Source organism: Alternaria ethzedia (genome assembly GCF_023757985.1).
Source record: "Alternaria ethzedia strain BMP 0044 chromosome Unknown scaffold_13, whole genome shotgun sequence".
NCBI classification, from domain to species: Eukaryota; Fungi; Ascomycota; class Dothideomycetes; order Pleosporales; family Pleosporaceae; genus Alternaria; species Alternaria ethzedia.
In genome coordinates, this window is record NW_026056206.1 from 620,308 (window position 1) to 645,456 (window position 25,149).

The window sequence follows — 25,149 nt, forward strand, 5'->3', positions numbered from 1 at the left end:
CCCATTGAGCCCGTGGAAAGACAGGCGACGCTTCTTCGGGCCTGCTATGCCATGACAATATCGGCACGGCCAATCGGTAAGCACTACTAGCATTGCAAATACACTAGAAAGGGTTGCCGCGAAACTTTTGCGTTCGCGCAGACCTGTCCGGGGTGGCTGGGGGTCTTCGTTCTGGGAGCGCTAGTGCACAGGGATAGCACCCATCGCTCCTTCCTGTCCGCCTCCGTCGCATCGCACCACCTTTCATCACGTCGATCGCGCGCTTTCACCACGCCCTCGCCCACGTCGCCATCCCGTCTCGATTCGACACCCAGCTGTCTTCACTCGTCGCGCGACTCGGTCCGGCAGTACATTGTTACTGACGATTGCGCGCGTCATACGTGGACGGAACCGTCAAATCTTCACGCAACCACCTTTGCGCTGCGCGCTCCGTTCATCGCCAACACGCGTTATATTACTACGCGCACATCAGGCCAAACTTCAAGACCTACCGGCAACACCTCCAAAATGGTCTCCCACCGCAACCTGCCCGAGAGGAAGAATCCTCTTCTCGAGCCCACCGAATCCACAGCCAGTACGTATACGTTGCGCATCGCGTCATTGCGACCAGTCATCTAATCATTGCGCGCAGTTGAGATTCTCATCGAGAGGCGCCGACTAGGACAGACAAACCTCGGCGTAAAGCCCGGCGTCAGCGGTCTTACCAATGCGACCAAGCCGGAGAACATGGGCACGTTTGATTACGCGCATCTGAGGGTTCCGCTGCCCAAGGACTTGACAGGATCCGGCATCTTCACATTGAACAAGACCTCGGCTTTCCCCGAATCTTACTTTCTGATGGTACGCGTTATGAAAAAAGAAGCCGCAAGATTTCGCTCAGGATGCGACTAACACGACAAACAGCGACGCAGCAGCGATGGCTACATTAGTGCGACAGGCATGTTCAAGGCTGCATTCCCTTGGGCTTCGGTCGTAGAGGAGGATATGGAGCGCAAGTACCAAAAGACGTTCCCCTCTGCAGGCGCCGAAGAGGTTGCTGGAAGCGTATGGATTGCGCCTGAAGAGGGTGAGTAACTTACCTTCACCTGTTCTCGAAAGCTCGCGCTAACTAAGGGTCCCTCTAGCTCTCGCGCTGTCTGATGAATATTCTATGCGCCATTGGATTGAGGCACTTCTAGACCCCGCGCCGATCGAAAAGGGCAACAAGGACAAATCAAACACGCATATCCAGATGCCACCAAAGTTTGACGTCGCAAACGCCACACCCGTCACTCTCCCCGCACCCGGTCTTCGCACAACTCGCGCCCGCTCGGCTCGATCTGTATCACCTAGCCGAGGCGCAACTCCCAGCAGCCGAAAGTTTGCGACTCCACGAAAGTCGCGAGCCACAAGAAGCGCCATGAAGCCTGACCTTACCAAGGCTGACGAGGCCGTTACCCCATCGAGCGCTCTGCAAGCAATCATTGCGAACGGTACCACACCTTCTGAGTCAGTCGCATCATCTGTCGATGGCGATGTGAAGGAGAAGGAGGCAGTATCTGAGCCCAAGACCGAGCCAGACGTCAAGGAGGGCACAGTTCATATCGAAGTCGAGCAGACCGTGGAGACAAACGGCGACACTGAGAAGACCAGCACCAACGTCACCGTCGATGTCCCTCACAGCCATGCTGCGCTTCCCGAGCCAGAAGATCCTACCGCCATGATCGAGGAGGCCAAGCGCATGGTCGCAGAAGCACAACGGCTAGAAGGCGACTCGTCGGCCAATGTCACCAAGTCGACAAAGCGTGGCATTGAGGACGTTTTGGAGGCGGAAGATCTCGCCGCCGAGCGTATGAGCAAACTTGCAAAGGTTGCTTACACCACCGAGCAGAAGTTGACCAAGGAGAAGGTCACACGGAGAGCACTTGTCGGCATGGGTGTCATGGCAATCATAGGGTATGTCTCCACTCAACACATTCAAATCTGAGCACAACTAACGATACCTAGCACCGCCTTCCAATACCTTGCATAAGCCCACCACCATTTCCTTGAACCCTACGGTCTCGCGCATGTTTTGGGTATTTGGAGGCTCGCCCCCCGCGCTTGAGTTCCAACGTGCTTTACTTCATTTCGATTTGTTCGCAGATACCACCACCACCCAAATTTTCTCTCATCTTTTTTTACAGGCGTACGGGGAGGAGGCTTGTACGCTATTGCACGAAAGGACAAACGGTGGCTGGCTCCCTTTTGGAAAGAAAAAGGAACTTTTCAGGGACTTGTTCTCAGTGGCGGGAGCGGCAACACATTCGTTCTTGTGTGAATGCGGAGACTGGGTTGTCCGGGTGGTCAACAGTAGAGTATTTTAATCTGATATCCCCCCCTATTTTCACTGTTGCCAATGTAAATATATCTGTGTGTCTATGAAGCTAGTCCTCACTTTGATCCGGTCGCATTAGCCAGTTCTCCCACTTTCTTGACCGCCTCTTCAAAGTCGTCGAATGCATGGATGGGCAGTTTAGCTTCTTCCAGTACCTTTTGCCCTTTCTCCTCATTCGTTCCTCTTAGTCTGACAACCACTGGTTTCTCCACACCAATCTCCTTGAACGCCATGATGATACCCTCGGCGATCATGTCGCACAGCGTCAGTCCTCCAAAGATATTCACAAACACTACAGACACCCGGGGGTCGGACAGGATGAGTTTGAAGGACGTCTTGATCGTAGCGGACGTCGCCTTTCCACCCGTGTCGAGGAAGTTAGCGGCCGAAGTAGAATAAGGCGGCTGTGAAAGCCGCAGAGACAGCGTATCAATAGTATTGAGTGCCAGTCCAGCGCCATTCACCAAAGTTCCGATCAAATTCCGCGGTCCCTCTTCTGCTGTAGAAGACGGCGGCGTCTGTGTCCCCGCCTGACTAGTCCCCGGCGGAAATTCAGGAGACCCCAGCGGTATGTACACGATACCGGCTTCTTCAGCTTCTCTGTCTGTTGCTGAGACAGACTCTTGGTCACGGAGAGCATGAAGATCGGCCTGTCTCTTGCCGGATTTGAAGGCCGCGTCGTCGAAGAACAAGTACGGTTCGTAAATGAGTATCTCGTCGCTTTCGACGGATAAAGCGACTTTGACATGGGCGTCGATTGCTTCTTTCTCCTTGTACAATGCCCACAGGTTGTTGATCAACTCGACAGTTTGGGCTTTGGCCATTGGTGGGGCGGCGTCCAGTTGCATGTGTGCGATTGCGGCTTGGATGACTTCTTTACTGGGACCTGAACGGTAGTCGAAGGGGAAACGGCGGATGCGTTGGTTCAGTTTGGAAGGGTTTGCTGTGGGCGATGCTATGATTGAGGGACTGCGTGCTGAGCGGTGTGGGGAGATGCCTACATAATGTGTCGAAGGCGAGCCCTCTGGTGGTGTTGTCAGGTCGATCTTGTATGTCGCGAGAAGATTCGTAGACTGGTCCTTGGTAAGGTGAAGAGAACGTCTTTGCTGGAGTGGGATCGATGGTGTAGTGGAAATGACAGGCCGCCGTGAGAAGCTCGAAGTGTGGTACGAACGACGCTGTTGAGCTGCTGATTGCTCCTGGTCGATGTTAGTGTCCATTTCTTAGGTCTCCTGTCACTTTCAACCTACAATTTTCCTCACATTGCGACCGGACTTGGCAAGAATGTCTTTCATCACACCGCCAAATTTGGCAGGGTGATCTACCATAGTCACACCGGCATCCTCCAGCGCTTTGTACTTTGAAGCTGCAGTACCCTCTCCTAGACCAACCCACGCTCCTGCATGTCCCATAACCTTACCAGGTGGAGCTTCAAAGCCTCCAATGACAGCAGCGATGGGTTTCGGGTTCTTAACACGCTTTCTGTAATCTTTGATCCAGTCTGCTGCCTCCTCTTCTGTTGTACCGCCTAGCTCACCAACAATGATGATAGCCTCTGTATCTTCATCACTCTCGAAAACTTTCAACGCGTCAACGAAATTGGTCCCAGCCACCACGTCGCCCCCTACTGCGATACAAAGACTTTGTCCAACACCAGCTCTTGTCAGAGATCCGACGGTTTCGTATGAGAGAGTTCCGGATTTTGCCACAATGCCGATGTGTCCGGGAGAGAACGTGGGAAGTGGTTGGAATCCAATCCTGCATCTTCCAATCGCGGAGATTATTCCTGGAGCGTTGGCACCTACGAGCCGCGACTTGGACTGCGACTGTAGCATGGAATGTATCCTCATCATATCATGCAACGGAATATGCTCCGCGACTGCAACGATGAGCGGCACCTCGGCTTCGATCGCCTCTTCAATTGCAGCGGTTGCTTGGTGTGCTGCCACGTAGATTCCAGTTGCATCAGGTTTCAGCTGTTCCATCGCAGCCCTCACAGATGGCAGGACAGGCAGCCCAAGATGCTCGCCTGAACCGTTCGGCTTTACGCCGCCGACAACGTTCGTGCCCCATGCTATCGACTCTTTTGCATTTGCAGTAGCTTGCTTGCCGGTGAATCCTTGGAATATAACGCGAGTGTGTGATCCGATCTTGAGATTTTGGATGGTGTCATCGTAGTTACTGTATCGTGAAGAGACCGAGAAAGTAGCACAGGGTATCCGTTGGCCAGGTTTTCGTGCCGTCCGAACGTTGCGCAACACTCGCGCTTGCTGTGATAGCATACTGGATGGGGAGTGTCGGAGCTGTCAATTGAACGTCATAGACCCCAATACTTCCACGGAAAGAACCGTCGAGACGACCGCGAGCCGAGTTTCAGCCGCGGAATAGAGAAACAAGCCGATGATGAAGAATACCCCTACCGTCTTTGCACAGTTTGAGTGTCTGGTTCGGACAGATGATACTTTGATGAGCTCAGAGATGACGGGAACAACCGACGTGCATTGCGGCTACATGCAAGTAGCCGACTGGACCCCTCATACGTCCGGACCTCGGAGAACGTCGGAATCCATCGAAAGCTGTCGATACGGGCTATAGCCATCTCATATCATGGTGTTTCTTACGATTCAAGACCGATAGTCGACAGACATCGGCCAGAGCTGACGCGCTTCAGCTAGTCTGAATGATGAGCAGTCCGTAGTACCTCGGCATGATCTAGACAAGGAGAAGTACCATGCCACGAGTCAACCAACGGACAAAACAGTCATTGAATGACACTGTATCATCTGTCGACATCATTTACTTCTTGTGTTCATATCCGAATTTCATGTGCGACTATGCGCAGACCTCGGCATGTTCTGGTGTCGCGCCCAGCCAGAAGGTGCCTTGCATGCTTACCCCAGATCCGCGGAAGTGGGTCGCGTGACGTTGTTGGCGTCGGCTCGCGTGGCATTTTACACATCACCCGCCATGTCAAACAAGACAATTGACCGCCCGCGCGACCCCGTCCACCGCCTCCTACTCGTCCACGCACTCCACTAGTCCTGGCACGCGACTTACCGTCATCATCGTGATCGAGAACCACGGCCGATGAAAGGGATGACCGCCGAAGCGCAGAGCATGGACGCCTTGGGCCTCGGGGGCTATGGGCGGCTCTTGTGTCTCTTTGATCGACTACTAACACCTAGACTCCACGAGATCTCTTTTCTGCTTCCTCATTTTGTTTTCTGCTCCACTGTGCGCTAGTTATGAACTGCTAACTACACTACACTTCTTCCAGTGTCCTAGTCCATCGGCCCTACCCAGCCAATCCGACAGTCAGCTGCCATGCTTCCTCGCGTAGTCCTCCTTGCAGGCTTCCTCCACCACGCCTATGCCTTCTCAATACCGCGTCTCCCTCCGCTGAGTACTTTCGTTGGCGCCAGTCGAACACAAACACAGCAACAACCACTGCAAGACACGTTCGATGCATGGATCGAGAAGGAAGAGCGCATAGCTCTGGACAAACTCCTGGCAAATGTCGCACCCGGTGGCAGTAATATCCAAGGCAAGGGCGTAGCCGATGGCACGGTCATAGCGAGTCCGAGTCGGGACGAGCCAGACTACTGGTTCCAATGTGAGTGACACCAACCTATACCTACCACTGAGCGTCTACTAATACACTTCGAACAGGGGTTCGCGATGCTGCGATCACTATGAACACCCTCGTAGATGTCTACGCCGACGAACCGTCCTCTTCTCGCGGGTCCGCACTCTCTAACGTCCTCGACGCGTATACCTCCCTCTCGAGCAATATCCAGCATACCTCAAACCCTTCCGGTACCTTTGACGATCTTTCTGGGCTTGGTGAACCCAAGTTCCACGTAGACGGAACACCCTTTACTGGCTCATGGGGACGCCCTCAGCGTGATGGCCCAGCCCTGCGTGCGCTGACGCTAATGCACTATCTACGCGAATACAATGCTTCACACCCTTTGCTCTGGAGCTCGGAGTCAGCTGAAGACTTCTTCCGACCATACTATGCCGTGGAGATGCCTCCACGTAGTGTCATCAAGGCTGACCTGGAGTACGTCAGCCACTTCTGGAATCAGTCGAGCTTCGATCTCTGGGAGGAAGTTGAGGGTCTGCACTTTTTCAACTTGATGGTCAGCGCAAGAAGTTTGAGGGAAGGCACCGACCTTGCAAGGACATTCGGAGACATGGGTGCAGCGGCCTGGTACGAGGAGCAAGCTGGGTACATCGAGGCTTTCCTCGGCAAGTTCTGGGATGCCCAGAAAGGCCATCTTGTTGAGACACTGTCAAGCCAGCGCAGCGGATTGGACTGTGGGTTGCTCCTTGGTTCGCTCCACGCTCTACCCGCAGGCGATTCCGAAAGTGATGTTGTATATCCACCATGGTCTGACGAGATGCTCATGTCGCTTCTGGCTCTGACTCGCGACCAACGCGATCGCTTCCCGATCAATAGCAGCCCTTCCAATGATGACCAGGATGACGACATAGAAGAAGATTCTTTCGAAGGCACTGGCCTTGGTCGATACCCCGAGGATGTTTACGACGGATACGGAACCTCGAACCGTGGTGGCAATCCCTGGTTCTTGTGCACTTCGTCAGCCGCTGAGGTGCTCTACCGCACCGCAGCACACATCTCTGTCGCCGGTAACCTAACCATCTCCAACACCGGTCTACCATTCTTCGAAGCTCTCCTCGCAACTTCTTCCCTCTTCGTCGATGTTGGTACCTACGGTGACTCCGACGCGCTCTTCCACTCCGTCATTGAGCGCCTGCACACCACTGCCGACCAATTCCTCGAGGTCATCAAGACGCACGTTGATGCTGAGGGAAGCATGAGTGAGCAATTCGACCGCGTGACGGGTTACATGAGGGGAGCCAACGATCTGACCTGGAGCTACGGAGCATTCTTACAAGCGGTCCGAGCGAGGAAGATGTCCATGAACCTATGACAGATGCTGCAGTTGAGGTGGTACGTTTACAGAGAAGTACATAATGAGTTATGAATTACGAGTACAACACGACACACGAGCAGCGTGGAGTTGGTCCAGCTAGCACTATGATTATTATTCAGACCTGATACCCTCGTTATACCGCAATATTATCTTTGTACATTTGTCATGCTGCAACACTGAAATCGGGTGATGAGAACAAAGTGCCAATTGGAAAACGGAACATGAGTACGAGTATTATTGTGTATACATTATGATCTATGTTGACAATTGTGAACATCCAAGATGATGTGGCTTGTAGAAGACAATAGCGCTTCTGTTCTAGTCGAGAGGCCAATACTCATGGATGTTGTGTTGTGTTTTCCATCCTGTCCAAAGTCAGTATGTGTAACAGCCCCGGTGTGCAGAAGAGACTTACTCATAAACCAGCAGCAGAAGGGGAAGAACAGCGTGTTGACTGCTCCCCACGCAAGCAGAATACCGAAGTCCAGTCCTATCCTGGAATGTAGATCGAAAAGTATCGATCGACTGCCTTCGACAACTACGCATTTGACGTTAGTAGCTGATACCACCCTGATGTGGAGCAGGTCTGACTTACTTGAATGTAGCGGCCAAGCGTATCCCCACCTGTAGAACCCAGGCGCGATCTCGATATCATAAAATGCAGTGGAAACATTGCTAATGACCCAGAAGATCAAGAACAGTCCCATCCACGGCATACCCACAATCATCGCCACGTTCTCACACGCCAGTCCCAGCGCAATCATACCACAGAAATTGAGCATCCAGTACACGACGAACGTACCACTTCCATACGCTACCGGGTTGCCTTCCATCATATTTGTAACCTGCGTTTCGCTGGTGATGGAGTTGGTATGCCAGAAGTTGATTTGGAAAGCCATGGATACGAAGGAGTAGGCGAGGGAGAGCATGAAGTAGGCGCATATCGTAGCACACCATCGCCAGACGATGAGTTGCTTAAACTTGAGAGGCGGGTGGTTTTCGGGCTTGAGGTATTGCATGTGGATGGGCATGTAGAATGAGAAGCTGAAGAAGGATATGATGATGAGATCTGCGAATTTTGTTAGCCACAGCCAAGGTGGGAGTTGTAAGGCGTCTTACAGATGAGTCCGATGGACACAGCGGGAATGCCAGTGTATGGATAGAAAGGCCGCAGGTTGAACTCAGAAAAGCCAATCGCCGGGTTGATGGCCTGGGGTACGTTCTGAATGTTCGATAGTACTGCTGGGTCGCTCGCCCTCTGCATAGCCATCTGTGCCCATTGCTGTCCGACCATACTCTGGGCCTGCGTCATAAACTGGCTGATAATGGGGAACATGAAATCAAACCAGTTCGTGTCGTCTCTGGCGTCTTGGTATATCAATTGGCATGCTCCCAGGGGATCGTAACTCGTATTCCCGTTGGCGATAGCAGAGTACAACAGCGCGCTCGCGTTGGGGTTGATGACAATGGCGGCCCAGGCATCCCAGTTATAGACAGCTTGTCGGACTTCTAATGGATCGTTGTTGAAATCTGAACCAGGTCGAACACCCCATCCCAACGTCGGCTGGCCGCTGCTCAGCTGTTGTTGTACTAATTGCGTGATGGTCGGTCCAACGAATGGCGCGTTTCCCGTGTTGTCGTAAGGCGCCGCTCCATCCATGTCCACGACATACACCAGTAAATGGCTCAGCCTATTTTCAACCTTGAAAAATACGGCCCAGTACAGCGATAGCACACAGAGGATGAATGCCATGAGGAAAGCCGTCGTGATGATCCATTTTACGAATGCGCGGTTGCGTACTTGTCGCAGGTCGGGATGCCAGAACCCCACAGGTTGCATCTCAGACTGTTCCTGTTTCCCGTTGCCATTCTCCGCTTCCTTGGGCGCCGTCTTCCCGCGATTCGTTTCTGGGTGTCCATTCGTGCCTTCTTCTGCGTTGATTTGGGCTGGAGGGCGAAAAGCGCGTGGTAAGCGGATGCGATTGATTAATTGCGACATGGCGAGTTGGGAAGGACCGACACAGCACTAGCGCTGTCGAGTGAGTTTACCGTCCACAAGTCGTCCTTGGAAAAGCTTGCTATCCTTGGGAAATCCATGGCGGCCGATTGCTTTTATTTGTTGTTGCGATTCTTTTCGTTAGGGGCTTTTGCTCGATGGAAGGGACATCTATGACGTATTAGCGAGTTTTAGATCGAAGCGTTGTGGTGACGTTCGCAGCCGCGAGATCCTAGCTCCTTCCTTTAGCTCCGCGGTAGCGGGCGAGTTGTCTAGATTTGCTACTAGTTTTATGTTGACTGTCGCAGCGCATCGATTATGAATGCCTTTCTTACTTGTGCATGTCTCGCATTCAGACTAGTAATAGTATCTCGTGGCGTTCGTACGGCCACCCCGCTCCGCATTAGAACGCGCAGCGCGCTCGCTATTTTGTATCATTGCTTCATCCCATCAAATCTCCGGTGTGGCTACTACTTCGGTACACGCGGGTGCTACATATCCCTTTCTGTGCTCTTCATCCATCAGCATCGCTCGAATACTCGGTATAGACCTTTCAGATTCGCGACCTCCATCACTCCACCTTGCAGTAATCCCTTTGTGCCCACGAGCCTAGCCTTGCAAGCAGGGAAGATGGTAAACTCGATCGCTCGCAGGAGTTTCTTCCGCCTTGCTGCAATTTCGGGATCTTCCTCAAGGACCTTAGCCTTGCCTTTACCATCGTCACCTGCTTGTGCCGAGGGCGACAGAGGCAGACTTTCAGGTACATAGAAAGAAGCAATCTCGCGCAGCAACGTCTGGAAGCATCCTTTCTCCTCATTCCAATTAACGTGCGGTCCAAGACGCAGTAGGAATTGAGGGAGTTTGGCCATAGAGGGCGTGTAGTCTTTCATCAGCAGCGGGATAGAGCAGAGTTCGCCTTCTGGTGTAATCTCCATAGAGAAGTATTCGCTCAGCAGCGCTGCCTTGCTGATCAACTGCTCTTTCACTACTTCAACAACCTCATCCCAGTCTATTTCGTCTGCCGCATCGCCTGCATTCTTCTTTTCCTGTTCTGCAGCAACCTTGAGTAAGTCACGTAGCGGCAAGGGTGGGTTAAAGCGTATCTTGCCGTAGTTGGCAAAGTCGGTCAGACCGACCTGGTAGAAGTACTCGTTGCAGAGCATACCGTAATCGACAAGGAATAGCTTTACACCGCCTTGTATAGCCGCTATTCGCTTCTGCTCGTCGACAATACCAACAAACGTATGCGTTGAAATGATGTCGGTAAGCTCGTTATGCATTGCATCTCGAACCTCCGCACGAAGATCTTTGACGGATGTGAGACGACACGCCATTGGTTCCTTTTCTGCGAACTCATATTCCATCTCTTCTTCGTCGTTTGCAATCTCTTCGACGGACTTTTGCGGCTGCAACATTGACGTAATCTTGCGTGCTGAAGAATCCGTACGGACAAGGTTGGTTTCGTCTCGCTTTTTGGACGCTGTATGCGGCGCTCTTCGGCCGCTACGGTCTGATGCATCGCCTGTGGCAGGGGTCGAAGGTATGATCTGCTTCATGGGCGTTGCAAAAGGAACTTTGGGGTTTGAAAGCAAGGACTGGGTCATGAAAGTCCTGCTCGTATCGACCTTACTCAAGTTTTCGCGGATCGAGTCGCAGATGACGGCTATGATCTCATCTTCATTGAGGAAGTGAACCTCGCGTTTTGTAGGATGCACGTTTACATCCACTCGCTGTGGCTCGATTTCGAGACTTAGATAGAAGAACGGATGAGCTCCTTTCGGTAGAAACGTGGCGTAAGTCTGCTCAACACTCTTCTTGATCGCGGGCGACTCTACCGCTCGGTGGTTGATGAAGAGCAGCATTACTGTTCTTTTCGCAGTATAATTTGCGTTACTGACCCAACCGTCGCACTTGAAGCCCCAGCGGTCGTCTTTGACGTTCAGGGCTACCAAATCGCTTGCAGCAGAATTGCCATGGATCGTTCGAATCCGGTCCTTGACGGTAGCAGAAGCAGGTACGGTTATGCTATTGTTTTCGCCTGCCTTCTTGCAGGAAAAGGCAACGCCTGCGCAGTGGACAGCATAACGTCCGATGAGCTCGAGAATCTTCGCGTACTCTTCGCTAGCGGAACGGAAAGCTCGCCGCCGAGAAGGAACATTGTAGAAGAGATCCTCAACCTAGCACCTCGTTAGTTACTGCCACAGCGCTGGGGGAGGACGAACATACTGTAATGATCGTGCCCTGTCGGCCAGCCTTAGGCTTTGGTTCGGCACTCTGGCCAGGCTTCGCACTTGAAAGTTTACCATCCGCAAAATGCGCTTCCCACGCGCAGCTCGACTCCTTTGTCCTCGTAGTAACTTTGAGATGAGCAATGTGACTGATACTCGCCAGCGCCTCGCCACGAAAGCCGTACGTCCCAATAGAAGTCAGGTCCTCGAATGCCTTGAGTTTGGAAGTAGTAAAACGTTCACATAAGATTGGCAGGTCTTCTTTCTGAGGGAAGTCAGCATGTGATGACTCTGAGAACATCAAGACATACATCGATGCCGTGACCATTGTCGGTGATCTGGAGCAACTTGAGGCCGCCGTCTTTAACTAGGACCTCCAATGCAGTCGACCCTGCATCAACAGCATTCTCAATCAGCTCTTTCAACGCGTGCACTGGCGCGACAATGATTTCTCCGGCCGCGATTTTGTTGACGACATCTTGCGATAGTGCCTTGATTCGGCGCGGCGCGGGAAGTGGTAGACTGTCATCGCCTTTTCTTTTCGTTCCACGTGGCGATGACGTCGAAATATCCATGTCATCTGCCATGATCGCACGCTAAGTTGCGCATTCGAATTGTAATTTGTGGCGATGTTGGTGACTGATGCACGATGGAAACATGAGCAGTACGGGGAAGCGCGATGGATAACGAGCCCCACTTTCACGGTGTCACGTGGCCAGCCTGACACAGGCATCGCCACGCATCGACCTCCAAGCTTCAAGCAGGCAGTATGCATCAACAATACGCTAACAACAGGAGCCTTTGTAACTTCTTGAGATATACGAATCAAAATATGGCAGCATAAGCGAAGAGTTGGTGCTAGTGAGGTTGCACGATACTCGAGCGGCACAGTCGCGTGAAGTGCTCTTTCCATGGAGATCTCAAAGTACAACTTCTTCTTGGTTCAATAGCGCGCCAGTACTTCGTTGAAGATATGGCACCTCCTTCGTATGCACGCGCTACATCCTCCTCTACATCCAAGGCCAGCCCTAAGGCTTCGAAGACGACCCACATCATCGACGAGTCGATAATACCGTCTCTCAAAAAGACCAGAATCTCAACGACCACGAAAGCACTTGAAAAGGCTCCTTCAACGCCAAAGAAAGCTCTCAAACGACCATCCCTCCTTACTCCGCAAGCCAGAGACCAGATCACCTATAACCGCGATTTGTATGCCATCAAAGCTAAAGACGCTTCAAAGCCATGCTTGTTATCAAATCTTCCATCCGAGCTACGCAGTCTGATATACACCTTCGTTCTCCCCTCAACGCACCACATCTCCGACAACTGGCCCGCAATCCTCAAACGCGGACAGCGCCGTCTACCTCCTCTACTGCATATCTGCCGCGCCATCAGGATCGAAGCAGCATACGACTACTACACCGACACGACCTTCAGCTTCGCAGTCCGGAATCTGAATTTCCATCCTGTCATGAGTTGGATCGATGAACTGCCAAAGCAACACCGCGCTCTTCTTTTGTCTCGGAACCGACATTTGGAAATCAACGTTCTGCCTAGTGTAAAGACCTCTTTCACGTATCCGCCCAAAGGCTGGCTGATCGACGGATATATGCAGGATCATTGGAAAGCATGTCAGCCTTTTGGGAACATCTACACCGTACCGTCGGATGTACATAAATCACATTTCCTGGTCTTCTGTCGGCTGGCGTCTTGGTTCCTTTGGTGTTTCAGATCACCACACAAGCCTATCAGATGGAGATATACGTTCGAGCAGTCGCCCTATCATAATCCGTTTGGTTTGCCGGGTCTGCAGGAGCAGGCGGTGTTGGAGCGGTTTCTAAAGCATCACACCATGGTGCTGACGATGGAATGTGTGCAAAAGGCCTGGAAGAGGAATAAGAGTGGGGCCGCGGCGATGCAAGGGGAGGTAGTGAGATTGTTGAACGCATTGGATCAGTGGTACAGGGAACGCTGGGGCGAGGGTAGAGATGGAGGCGAGTGGGAACAAGCGATGGAGGTACTTAAAAAGGGGATTGAGAAATGGTGAATGGCCAGCATGGTTACGGCAGTGGGGCATATAGGATGGCATTGGGTATCATCGCTAATAAGAAGGAAAATGCATATCCTCTTGAATCTGAAAATCCGTCTCCGTGCCACTCATCACACATCCGTGTGGATCTATCCTGGACACCGTCATCATTATGCATGGTCCAATGCTGAGATTCGCCGATTGGGCTTGTCAAGCGCGAACGGTCGTTCCATGCTCAGCATTGAGCATCCCTAGCAGCGCGCGCCACGTGCGTAGACGCCGCGCAAGATAAGTCGTGATAACGTACACTCAGCGGTTATTGAGAAAATGGGGCTCAAAGCCGTATATAGGGTTACCGAGCTATCACAAGTATTAGCATTCGTACCCTGCTTCTGAAATTCGAACTTACTCGTCGAAGGGTAAAGACAATGTCGGTGACTGAGACGGTCTTGCGTCCACTGGAGTCCACGATCGCACAGCAGTCTTTCAGGATCTGATAGACTGTTAGTCATTGCATGCAGCTTCTAGTTCCTGAGTGACTGACCCTTGCTAGTCGCTCTCTGAGGGCCAGGCGCACGTCGTCGTAGATGGTTGCGGAAATGCGCTTCACGCCGCCACGCCGAGCCAAACGTCTAGGATTATGTTATTGGGTTGTTGTGGGATCGCACAAAATGGAATCGTGCAAAGTTAAAGACGGTAGCTCGTTGCCCATGTCGTTCCTTTTTCGTAACCAGGGATTACTTACCGGATGTCACCTTTTGTAACCCCGTAGATGTTGTCTTTTCGGATCTTCCTGCAAACATTTAGCTCCTGCATCGCCCTACGCATATACTGGTACTCACGTATGCCTCTTGAGATTGGCTTTCCCTAAACCTTTCCCCTTCCCGAGACCACCGGAGCCCTTGCCCAGCCCGAGTCCAGGTCTTAGGCCTCTGGGAGCAGCTGGTGATGCCGAGACTGTGGATCCTGATGCCCGTGGCCAGCCCGCCGGTGCGGGGCGCGATGGGCCGCCTGACTGCCCAGGCCTTTCGTTGACCATATTGCGTAAATGTTGTTGTGCTCGAGCAAAGCGGGCAACGAGGCTGTGTTGGTGGTGCGGGTGCACGGGCCGCAACGTCACGCGTTCAGACGCGGTCGCGTGTTCATGTGAAGATGAGTCGACGAAGGGAGGGAGGTGGGGTCCAATGGCGGGGTTAGGTCATTTGCTTCTTACAGGCAACGAAATTGAGAGCAGAGTACATCACAGTTTGGCGGTGAATGCGAAGAGTAATAGTCATTATAGCTCACAATTCACAGTTCAGAGGTCATATGCGGGACAAACGTTATTCATTAGTTTCCAGGTGCTAGCCCTGATGCATTAATACTAGTGTATGTATCTGGGGTCGTGGGTCCTTATATCCAAGTTTGAGACCATATCTACGAGATGAATGTAGCTTCAGTGAACAATGTACCCTCCTCTTCCTTGACCTCATCGCCAACCTTGACCTTGATGGTCATCTTGGGCGCATACTGGTAGATGTATGGCTTTGTACCAGCTGCGCTGGCGACGATGGTCTTGATGAAGCCCGGCACCTCGGCCATGACATCGACGCGGTCGATGTTCTTTCCTAGAGCACCAGCGAGGTCCGCAGTGACCTCCTTGCCATCTTCGGTCTTTCCCACCCAGTGGTAGCTTGCCGAGGTAGGCTCCGGCCAGCCGGTCTCGTCTTGCTTGGTCTCGGTGTGTTTCACATCGCCTTCGGTGTTGGCGAACAGTAGCTTGCCGTCGGTGGCAATTCCGGCGACTCGGACGACGGTCGACGCGTAGGAGGCGGGAGTGGTGAACTCCATCAGGATGGCGGAGTATGAAGGCGACTGGAAATTGACAAAGTTCCACCGCGCAGCTATGACTGTTAGTTCAGAGTATTCACAGGCGTATCAAGATGCTTACCGGCGTGGTGGGGCTTCATTCCCTGGAGAGCGTGGCTCAACATGCCGCGGCCCTTGACGTCAACCTCACCCTCCTTGGTGATGATGGATCCCTCGACGCTGCAGCGCGGCCAGAAGTGGTGGTGCATGGAGCCCCACGGCGCCTTGGGGTCGGTGCCGTAGTTGGTTGTGCCGTCTTTTCCACCCATGAAGCCGGGAGCAGTCCTGGTGAACTTGACGTTGACCATGCTGTTGTCGTTCACCGCCGCCTTGATGGTGTATGCGCTGCCATCTTCCGAGAGCTCGATCGAGACGCCATCGGCGTAGAAGGAATGTTGGTCCTCGTCGAATCCGTAGTTTGAGACGGGGTCACTTGCCCAGAGGAAAGGCTTCTCGTTGTTGGGGTAGAAGAGCTTGCAGTTGAACTGCACGGTTACTCGTAGACCACTGCGAGCTGTGAGTGCTGTGATCGGCGGTATCTGGCGAACTTGACTTACGCAATGTTGTTGTAGATGACCTGCAGGAAGCCCTTATGTCCGGCATCGGTGAAGAGGTAGAAGGTCTGCGTCTCGACGTTGGTGTAGTCGAGCGTTACCCACTTCAGGTCCTTCTTGGCCAGCTCGGTGTAGGCGGGCTCACCACCCTTCTTGCCCACGGGCTGGATGGCATCGGGGCCGTATTCGGGCTCTTGGGTGCCGGCAACCGCGGCTAGTCTACATTTGTCAGTACGCGTCCTGTACACGCCCTGTACTCTGCGCCACGGTCGCGCAGGCACGTGTGAAGGCGAGGGTAGCACTCACGTTGACTTGGCCCAGCTGAACATGTTGTGGGCAGATGGACGCACTTTCCAAAAACAAACAGCGTGCGTAGGTAAAGGCGGTCACGGGCTCTGATTGGAGGAGGGCAGAAAAAACTCTGGAAAGGTTCTGTTCAACAGGTCTGGATCTGAAATTTTCGGGGAGGCCGTTGACGAGAGCACGGCCGGGAGCAGGTAGGTACAGCGACGGCGACGTCAGGACAGGCAGACGGTCGGGACACTTGCAGGGCGTTGAGGCAGGAGGTGCGGTGGGGGTATCACGGGTGCAGCTGTTGGGATCCGAGGGACCTCGGGACGGGACAGAGTCTTTGGCGTGTGTGGTGAAGATGCCAAAGCCGCTGTCGACATGGGAGTTGAGGCGGCGCCGCATGGGTGAGGCTTAGCCGTAGCTTCCCGATGTTGCTACGAATAGGGCAACCCGCGCGCCCTGTGCCTCTGAGGTAGCACCCATCGTCGACCCCTCCCATATCAATTTCTCGTCGCTCTGCACGCCCGACGCCGAGTCTGCTGTTTGGCCCGCTTGTATATACAGAGCATTACTCCCCCCGGCTGCTGCCCCTTCCAGATTCCGAGCATCCGCGGTTTTACGGACGAATTGATTGCACGCAATCGACGGCTAGCGCGGGGCTTCTTCACTCTAGCTTCCGATGACGATTCTGGATGCTTTGTAGTCAGGCACACGACTCGAAACTTGCACAGCATTCCTCCCCGGCCGCCCTTACCACTGCACGCATCGCTATAATCATCTTACCCGGCTGCTCCGCGCGCATATTTGGACCCTAGACTCTCGGCTGCACGGGCGCTGGGACGCATCTCTGGGCGACGCGCATCACGAACCCACCCAAGTAAGCTAGAGCTGTTCGACCTACTTAGACATCTGCGGATTTCGTCATGGCCTGGACTAGAGGAGCTGACCCTCTCTGACAGAACATTCACCTCACACTCACACCCACACCCCCAAACTTCGCACACGATGACGTCGACACCGCCTGCGCAATCCGTCCGCTTCAGTGAGGTCAACCAGGAAATTGAGCCCGAAGAGGCCGTAAGAGATGTTGCGGAACTCACGGGCACCGACAAGGCACAGCCCGACGGCCCATTGAGCCCCCAGGCAGAGGAAGACCTACGTAATCTGTCGTCTACTCTCCAGAAATCACGAATGCAGGCAAAGCGTATGGAGAACTTTTCCTTCGAGCCTGTCTCACTGCCGCCTTCACGAGTAAGCAAGCCTCATACACTACCCCACAGTTTGAACACAAAGCTAACAGCCACAAGGCACCTTCCCCATCTCCAGCCTCACGGACAGCTTCAGCACACTCAGGACACCGCTCTTCTATTCCATCGTCACCCGCATCCGCCATGCACTCCCCACCTCTAACTCCGGCGGGCACGTCATCTCGCGAAGAGAGGGCCAACGCAGAAGGACACAAGAAGCGCCCCAGCGATCCCGCCATGATGACGCCTCAGGTCTCGCCCCCGCATGAAGCTCCGCCAACGTCAATGGACTCGTCTGTGCAAAGTCCAAACGAAAGCCAATCTTCCTTACCAGTTCCCGGTTCTCCTAGGACCGCACCGCAATCACCTCGCCCTTCGTCCGATCTGTCCGGCGTAGTCCAGCCGCACCCAAAACGTGGGCCTGCATTCACAATGGGCCCTACGGGTGACTCAAATCCGGCTTCCCGGGATGCTAGTCCGGCAGGATCCGGAGGAGAGCGTACGCCAGGAACTTCGACTCCAGCACCTGGCTCCCGACCATATACACCACAGGGGGACAGGGACGATACCTACGCACGTTCGAAACGCGCGGCGCAATCGAGGAACCTGGATTCGCTCGAGGCCCGGTACATTTATGGCGGACGCGATGGGCGCAACTCGGCAGCATCGTCTATATATCAGCTACCCCGCTCCAAAGGAACTGAGTCTGATAAGGAAGAGAGCAAAAGAACGAGCATATTTGGAAAGAAAAAGACTCATTCCGATGCGGAAGACAGCAAATCGCAAAATGGGAAACAACATCATGGATCCATGTCCGAACTGAAGCGCTTCTTCAAGATTGGACACAAGAACAAGGACAAAGATAAAGAGAAGGAAAAGCGCAAAGAATCCCCCGCGCCGTCGGTCAAGAGTGCGAAGATCAAGTCGAACAAGTCAGGGACCATGACACCACCGATCACGAACGGGGCTATGAGCGTACCATTCGCTGACGACCACGGCCTTCAGAGCAAGTATGGCAAGTTCGGAAAAGTACTGGGCTCGGGGGCGGGTGGATCAGTCCGACTCATGAAGCGAAGCAGCGATGGCACCACATTCGCTGTCAAGCAGTTCCGCAACCGTCATTCCTACGAGTCTGAAAAAGACTACAACAAGAAGGTGACTGCCGAATTCTGTATAGGCTCGACGCTGCACCATGGAAACATCATCGAGACCATGGACTTGGTGAACGAGAAAGGCGCCTATTTTGTGGTAATGGAATACGCACCTTATGATCTTTTCGCCATAGTCATGACGGGAAAGATGAGTCGCGAGGAGGTCACCTGCTGTACCTTACAGATCTTGAACGGAGTGACATACCTCCACAGCATGGGTTTGGCACATCGGGATCTGAAGCTTGACAACGTCGTGGTCAACGAGCACGGAATCATGAAGATCATCGATTTCGGGAGTGCTGCTGTGTTCAAGTATCCATTCGAAGACGAGATCGTACTTGCGAGTGGTAAGTCTGTTATGCCTTTCAGTAAAGCTCATTCTAACCCCTCCAGGCATTGTCGGCTCGGATCCATACCTCGCTCCAGAAGTTTACGACCTTTCCAAGTACGATCCGCAACCGACTGACATCTGGTCTCTTGCCATCATGTTTTGCTGCATGACGCTGCGTCGATTCCCATGGAAAGCCCCGCGCATATCCGACAATTCATACAAACTCTTTGTATCCCCTCCCAACGATGGACCGAGATCAATCACAGGCCCCTCCAAGTCGGCCACTGATCTTCAGCACAGCGCAGGTGACGATCGCCGTCAATCAGGAGTCATATCTGAACCTGCGTCTCGACACCAAACATCAGAGCATTCCGCCGACCATCGCGCTTCAACATCGTCGACGAGCCAGCAGCCACCGCAAGTGATCAAAGGACCATGGCGTCTTCTACGTTTGCTGCCCAGAGAGAGTAGGCATATCATAGGCAGAATGCTCGAAATCGATCCTAAGAAGCGCGCGACTCTCGATGAGATCCTCGAAGACAAGTGGGTCACTGGTAGTGCAGTGTGCACACAAGAAGAGGGCGGGAGGGTGCTCCGATGTGACAACCACGACCATACGCTCGAGCCAGGTGCAGGCGTCGCCTCGGCACCAAACACGCAACAAAAGAAATGAGCGTCGTTCCCGAACCCGATGAGGGTATTCTTATTTTTCCATATTGGCGTTTGGACGATTAGCAGGCGGGTGTTTACAGGCTCTTCCTGTCCGCATGATATGAGGTGTTCCGGCCCGATTAGAAAGGCGGTTCTTCTGCTCTTTGATTCTCACGCGTTTCGTACGCCTTTTTGTAATACCTTGAACGTTGTCATGTCAATACCAAAGATTGACGAGACCAGTATATGGAAGCTACGAGCCAAAAAGGTGTGATGGAGTTTGGCGTATGTAAATATCTGCGAGCCTCACGGACAAATGTACAAAATGCGATCAGCAAACCTTCCCCACGTTTGTTTCTAGTGCTTATATGCGGATACCGATGACGAAGGACGAGCTCCATTCAAGCAGACCATTTACTTCGAACATCGAACTCCGACCGACGCAATGCTGGTATAGTGTTTGTTTCTGGCCGATTTCTACTTTCCCCAGCCTTCGCTTGGCGTACCGTGCGGCGATCCTGACACTTCGAAACAAGCACCACGCACCTGACAAGCCCGAAACTGCGCATTCCCCGTTGCTCGAAACGAGCACACGGTTCAGTTCGCTCGATGGAGGATTCTCCGCACGTCAATCTGCGATGTCAAACAAGCCTTTATCCTGATCCAACGGCTTTACTCTGTCTGGTGGAGAAGCGACGCGTGTTTACGCAAGACATGCATGCAATGCCTCAGGTGTGATCTTCTTGATGCTGCGAGTGGATGACTGATGTGGAGAGCACACACGTCAGATCGCAGCATTGTTATGCCAAGCCGGGGCCCAGAGGATAATGTATGCACTGTGGTTGGCTGGCAGACGCGAATATGATGCGCGATGTGCGGGAGTTTAGTAGCAGCGATCTAGGCCGATTTCTGAAAGCTGAAATGTGGAGTTGGGGGCTGTTGGTTGGCGAGATGCGTGGGAGTTATACCTCGAGACCTCATCACGAGGGGAAAGCTTATCGCACTAGGTCGCCATACTTGCCAGGAGTGGATTGGGGAGTTTGTCATTTTGGTGGTGTGGGCAGTTTTCTTTGCAGAGAGAAGAGTCGTGCAGCAAGCAAGTCTTTGCAGTAAACAACATGCGCATCCCACGCCTGTGTCACGATACTCGATGTCGACAAACGCCCGTTCGGCGTCCAGCAGCAACGCGCAAGCAAGTAGAGTGGGTCTCTGTGTATCGTCAATCGAAAGCAGGGGGTGTCATGTACAGCCGCTGGCCGTGGCAAACGAACGTGAAACGAACTACGGTAATACAAGACGCATGCTTGCGCAGTCTCAGCTTGTCCGCTTTGACGCGCGAAGGAAGCGTTTGAGATTGATGCATGAGTGGCCGAGAACGGGTTGGAGGGGTCGTTCAGGGTAAGCGCAAGCGAGCCCCGGCGCGGGACTCGCATGACGAAGATGGAGTGACGGCTGTCATCATGACAGATTTTGGGTATCAAGCGAACGGCGGGTAGCAGGTAGATCTGCCTTGGGGCGAATGAGAGGCGTAGGAGACAGAGTTGCATGAATTGGAATAGGCCACGGTACGAGGAATCTGGATGTTCCAAGTTGTCCTTGGAAAAGCCACACCAGCATACCTAGGTAGATTCACTTTATTCCCCGCAGTAATGTGCCATCAGAATGCACGAAGGTGTACACATCCAGGCTTTTGTCAGCCTAGAAAGAACAAGCTTCAGCATAAAGGGCCGGGTCTTGCATGTGTTGCATTTTGCAGATAGCCGCTTGTACAAGGCCAAGCTAGAAAAATAGAAACCACCACACCTCTCATCAAAAACCAACAAAGATGCAGACGCACACCAAAACGGATCCGCAGCCTATCCAATCCCGCTACACCGCTCTGGCCGTTGAATTGGTCCCATGATCCAGGTCCGTTTGTGTGCAGTCTTGTTGGCCCTCAAGCGTCTTATCTCTATTGCGGCCCCCAGCCAATAGCCATCGCATACACTTGTCTTCGCAGCTGAAGCACCGCGGACCAGGGGGGGTCAAAAAGGTGAGCTCAGGGTGGGCCTGTGAAGATCGTCGTCGCAGCCGGGCAGCGCCTCGACTCCTGCGCTTCGCTCCCACCCGCACGTACGCAACCAAGAAAGTGCGCGGAACGTACCATGACATGGCTTGTGCGTTTGTGTTGGACCCGCTTCGTGCGAAAGAAAGACCCCGTTAACGCGGGAAATCGTGTGTCTGAAAGGATCTGTGTTATAGGTGTCTTGGCTTGTAAGCCAATACTTTAACGCACGTTTTCCCACTTGTTCGCGATCTGGATTTTTTGGTCGTCTGGCTCTTGCTTCTAGCCTCTCGTAACCTTTCCACATCTACGTACCCTATTCCCGCCGCACTTTGCACCTTACTTCATTTAATTACTCTGTCTTCCCTTTCCTGGCTGGTCCGCCCACGTGTTTGACATACGCTTGTATATGTAATCGAATTTCGGAAAGCATTGAGCCTCGGGTTATACTATAAGAACGATGCGTCGCCAACTTCCCCCAAGCCATCTCAAGGTTCCGCCGGGTCCGCATGCGTTTCCAAGACAACAACACTTTCTGGGTCAGGATACAGTTGTCGTGAACCATTACTCGGGTTTTGAAAAGGCGATTCCTGCGATACCGTCTTTACCGGGATTTAGGACCAGTGCTGGTATGTTTGGCTCTATTTGGTTTTCTTGGGGATGGTCGTGTGCTCGGTTGCCGCGACTGGGGTTGTGATGTCAACCATGCAGCGACTTCGACGCGCGAGATTTTTGGGTATGAATACGAGCTAACGCGCAACAACAGCATTCTTGACGTCGCTGAGCGCGAACCTCAGGATTGATCCAGATCTACCATCGCCGCTACCCACACCAACCTCGTTCCGATTGAACAACTTCGTCCAAGAACTTCCCTCTACATCGCTGTCCTACTCAACGCTGCCTGCACAGTACAACCCGTACCCTTCGCCTGCCGAATCCCAAGCCATGTCGTCGACCGAACCGAACGCGCCGGCCAAGTCGCCTACGGATGGATTGCCGCAACTCTCTACCTACACTGCTGAGACAGAGGAGGACCGAATCGAAGGCTTACGCTTGGTCGCAGATTCCGTGGCACAACAGCGCCAGGTCGCCAGCAAGGTCATGCTGTTCCATCCAGTTTCACTAGCCGCATACTTTGTGGTTGTGGCTTTTGCTGCGCAGTACATGCTACGCTGGTACGAGGACAAAACGATGTTGGCTACAACCATTGGAGGCATCACTATGACTTTCCTCATCTTCATTCGATGGATGACCGGTGGCTACATTGGTATGGCCGAGGATATCAACATGGATTGGCTGGGCGATGATAGGCTCATCGTGGTGAAGTGGGGTGAGGACGTCATCGGATCCTTGGTATTGGGTTGGGCCGATAATGATGCCGCGAAGAAGCGAGGCAGGAGAAGGCGAGGCAAGGCCGTTGTACGCGCTTGGACTGTAAAGTTGAAGTATCGCGGCAAGGGTGTTGGTGGGGGCTTGTTGGAGGAGGCTGTCAAGGTGGCAGGAGAGCGAGGCGCAGATGGTATTATCTTTGATGCCGACCATGCCAGTAAGTTCACGTCTACTCATATCCTCAGGTCATCACTAACAGAACATCAGACTCAAAGCGTATCCTCCCTGCCATCTTCAACGGTTACCTCAATAAGCAAGACGCCAAGGCCGAGAAGGCTCTACAAAAAGTTGCGGACGCGAAGGGCAACTTCCGCCAGCGTCAGAGCTCGCCCACTTGGGGCAGCAGGTAGACACATACCACAATTTTTCTATTTCAGGGCAGCAGATGGGGTGGTGTTTTGCTTTCATTTTGGCGCGGCGACGAGTTTTCTACTGGATGATACCCCATTCCTCTCGTTGATGATACCCCAAACGATCGTTATCGTTGCTAGCATCAAGCTTTCCGTACTTGCTTTCCCATGTTACCGTTTCGGTATCGAGATCTTGTCGTTATCGTCATCATACATATCATCAGAGTCATAATAGACGATTACAGAGTAGTCTTATTGGTAGATCACAATGACAGTGTCTAGCAGTTCTAGTTGCATAGCGGCCAACTCCGGTGACATGATGGCTTGCATCCCGCTTGAAGCTCATGGATTAATATTCACTGATACGGCCGCATACCCGGCTGTTCCGCACACCATCCTCAAACTCTGTGGTTGTAAGCCGGGAAGCCCTTATCGCGACATGTTTCCTGATCCATAGACATGTGGGAAGACAAGCCGCATGTACTGATAACGATGCATTAACCTTTCGATATCAACACCTTGGCGTCAGATTCCGGTTCGCTGGTAGATTTGCCCCGCGTTGCTCGCTACTGCCCCTCCATGTACAAGGGGAGATTAGGCTTTCCAGGCTTTCCGTCAATGTTGCATGATGCATGCCAAGTATGTACATGCGGAACCGTAGGCGATGGCTTAGCAACGCCGATCTGTAGGGAAGTTGGATTCTGTACTGATAGCGTTCCAGACTCTTCACGGGAGAGAAGGCACCACCGCCGTTACTGGTCAACCTGCCTCTCTCGCTCTTTTGTCGGTTTGCATGTGAAGTTGCAAGCTGACACACCGAACCGCCGTGCAAGGCTGTACAAGAGCAGTTTCGGACTCCGAGTCTAATCGGATTCAACGCGCGGCTGCACCGGCCTCTGTGTCACCGTCGACTGAACTCGTTGGGTATTCCTCGCGTAGCTGCAGTATGACTTTCTGTGGCACAGTCAGTATATTTAGTACTCAGGCCAAAAAAGCCTCAACTTCAAAGCGACAGTGCGAACCGCGCGCGAGGCGATCTGCTGTTACACCTTGCTGTGCCGCAGAGCTACGTACCGCTAATGCCTCTGGGTTCGCGCCGTTCTCGATGAGCGACACGCAGTAAGACAGTTGCTGCCGATCAAGGTGGGTGTTCTGGGGCTTATGTCAGATGTTGGGCGCTTCAGTAAGGCGCGGTGTTTCGTACTAGCAATGTTGCGATTTCGTGAAGAATGTCGATGACTTCGCGAGCGGCCTTTCGGCGGGCGTCGGCTGAGGTTTGCTCGGCGGCTGGCATTGTCGGTGTACTGTGTAGGTCTGGAGCTCCTTGAGATAAGACGAGTCTGCAGTTGCGGGGTTTGTTGTTTGTTTACAGTCTGTGGATTTACGCAGTTCAAGTCGCGTGTAGGAAAGAACCCCACACGCGGCGCGTTCCGCACGTGAGCCCCTTGGCGCATCTTGCCCCTCAGGTACTCGATCGGAAAGTCGGTCCTCACATCACAATTCCTTCACAACAAAGATGGTGTTCTGACATCATCATCATTATGACGACAGATGGCCCACTGGTGCTCAAACACACTATGACAGAGCTACATAATGAGAGCTCGCGTGCTTGCTGGAAATACTGTCTTGCTAACACATAGCTTCATTTGACCATCTGAACGATTCCGAGCTTTTCAGCATCCACAAACTTCAAATCAGTTCTTGCAGTCATCACCAGATCAGA

The 25,149-nt window shown here is 53.0% G+C and overlaps 8 protein-coding genes across 8 annotated transcripts; 4 read left to right on the forward strand and 4 right to left on the reverse strand.

The window, feature by feature from the left end:
• Positions 1–507: 507 nt before the first annotated feature.
• J4E87_006068 (uncharacterized protein) lies at positions 508–2,011 on the forward strand (the record flags this gene model as incomplete). The annotated part of the gene is made up of 5 exons (XM_049377673.1): positions 508–574; positions 632–840; positions 904–1,066; positions 1,125–1,935; positions 1,987–2,011. The coding sequence occupies 5 exons, from the start codon at positions 508–510 to the stop codon at positions 2,009–2,011; spliced, it is 1,275 nt and encodes a 424-aa protein (XP_049232714.1).
• A 401-nt stretch (positions 2,012–2,412) lies between these two features.
• J4E87_006069 (uncharacterized protein) lies at positions 2,413–4,638 on the reverse strand (the record flags this gene model as incomplete). Its single annotated transcript, XM_049377674.1, has 2 exons — positions 2,413–3,555; positions 3,607–4,638. The coding sequence occupies 2 exons, from the start codon at positions 4,636–4,638 to the stop codon at positions 2,413–2,415; spliced, it is 2,175 nt and encodes a 724-aa protein (XP_049232715.1).
• Positions 4,639–5,680: 1,042 nt separating this feature from the next.
• On the forward strand, positions 5,681–7,314 carry J4E87_006070 (uncharacterized protein; the record flags this gene model as incomplete). The annotated part of the gene is made up of 2 exons (XM_049377675.1): positions 5,681–5,969; positions 6,026–7,314. 2 exons carry the CDS (start codon positions 5,681–5,683, stop codon positions 7,312–7,314), a joined length of 1,578 nt encoding a protein of 525 aa, XP_049232716.1.
• Positions 7,315–7,635: 321 nt separating this feature from the next.
• On the reverse strand, positions 7,636–9,316 carry J4E87_006071 (uncharacterized protein; the record flags this gene model as incomplete). The annotated part of the gene is made up of 4 exons (XM_049377676.1): positions 7,636–7,682; positions 7,733–7,855; positions 7,913–8,386; positions 8,437–9,316. The coding sequence occupies 4 exons, from the start codon at positions 9,314–9,316 to the stop codon at positions 7,636–7,638; spliced, it is 1,524 nt and encodes a 507-aa protein (XP_049232717.1).
• A 518-nt stretch (positions 9,317–9,834) lies between these two features.
• J4E87_006072 (uncharacterized protein) lies at positions 9,835–12,128 on the reverse strand (the record flags this gene model as incomplete). Its single annotated transcript, XM_049377677.1, has 3 exons — positions 9,835–11,490; positions 11,540–11,806; positions 11,853–12,128. 3 exons carry the CDS (start codon positions 12,126–12,128, stop codon positions 9,835–9,837), a joined length of 2,199 nt encoding a protein of 732 aa, XP_049232718.1.
• Positions 12,129–14,986: 2,858 nt separating this feature from the next.
• SVF1 (putative cell survival pathways protein) lies at positions 14,987–16,301 on the reverse strand (the record flags this gene model as incomplete). Its single annotated transcript, XM_049377678.1, has 4 exons — positions 14,987–15,453; positions 15,501–15,925; positions 15,976–16,191; positions 16,279–16,301. 4 exons carry the CDS (start codon positions 16,299–16,301, stop codon positions 14,987–14,989), a joined length of 1,131 nt encoding a protein of 376 aa, XP_049232719.1.
• Positions 16,302–17,268: 967 nt separating this feature from the next.
• Positions 17,269–19,665, forward strand: J4E87_006074 (uncharacterized protein; the record flags this gene model as incomplete). The annotated part of the gene is made up of 3 exons (XM_049377679.1): positions 17,269–17,514; positions 17,571–19,008; positions 19,055–19,665. The coding sequence occupies 3 exons, from the start codon at positions 17,269–17,271 to the stop codon at positions 19,663–19,665; spliced, it is 2,295 nt and encodes a 764-aa protein (XP_049232720.1).
• Positions 19,666–22,347: 2,682 nt separating this feature from the next.
• J4E87_006075 (uncharacterized protein) lies at positions 22,348–23,426 on the forward strand (the record flags this gene model as incomplete). The annotated part of the gene is made up of 3 exons (XM_049377680.1): positions 22,348–22,355; positions 22,485–23,233; positions 23,284–23,426. 3 exons carry the CDS (start codon positions 22,348–22,350, stop codon positions 23,424–23,426), a joined length of 900 nt encoding a protein of 299 aa, XP_049232721.1.
• Between the last annotated feature and the right edge of the window lie 1,723 nt (positions 23,427–25,149).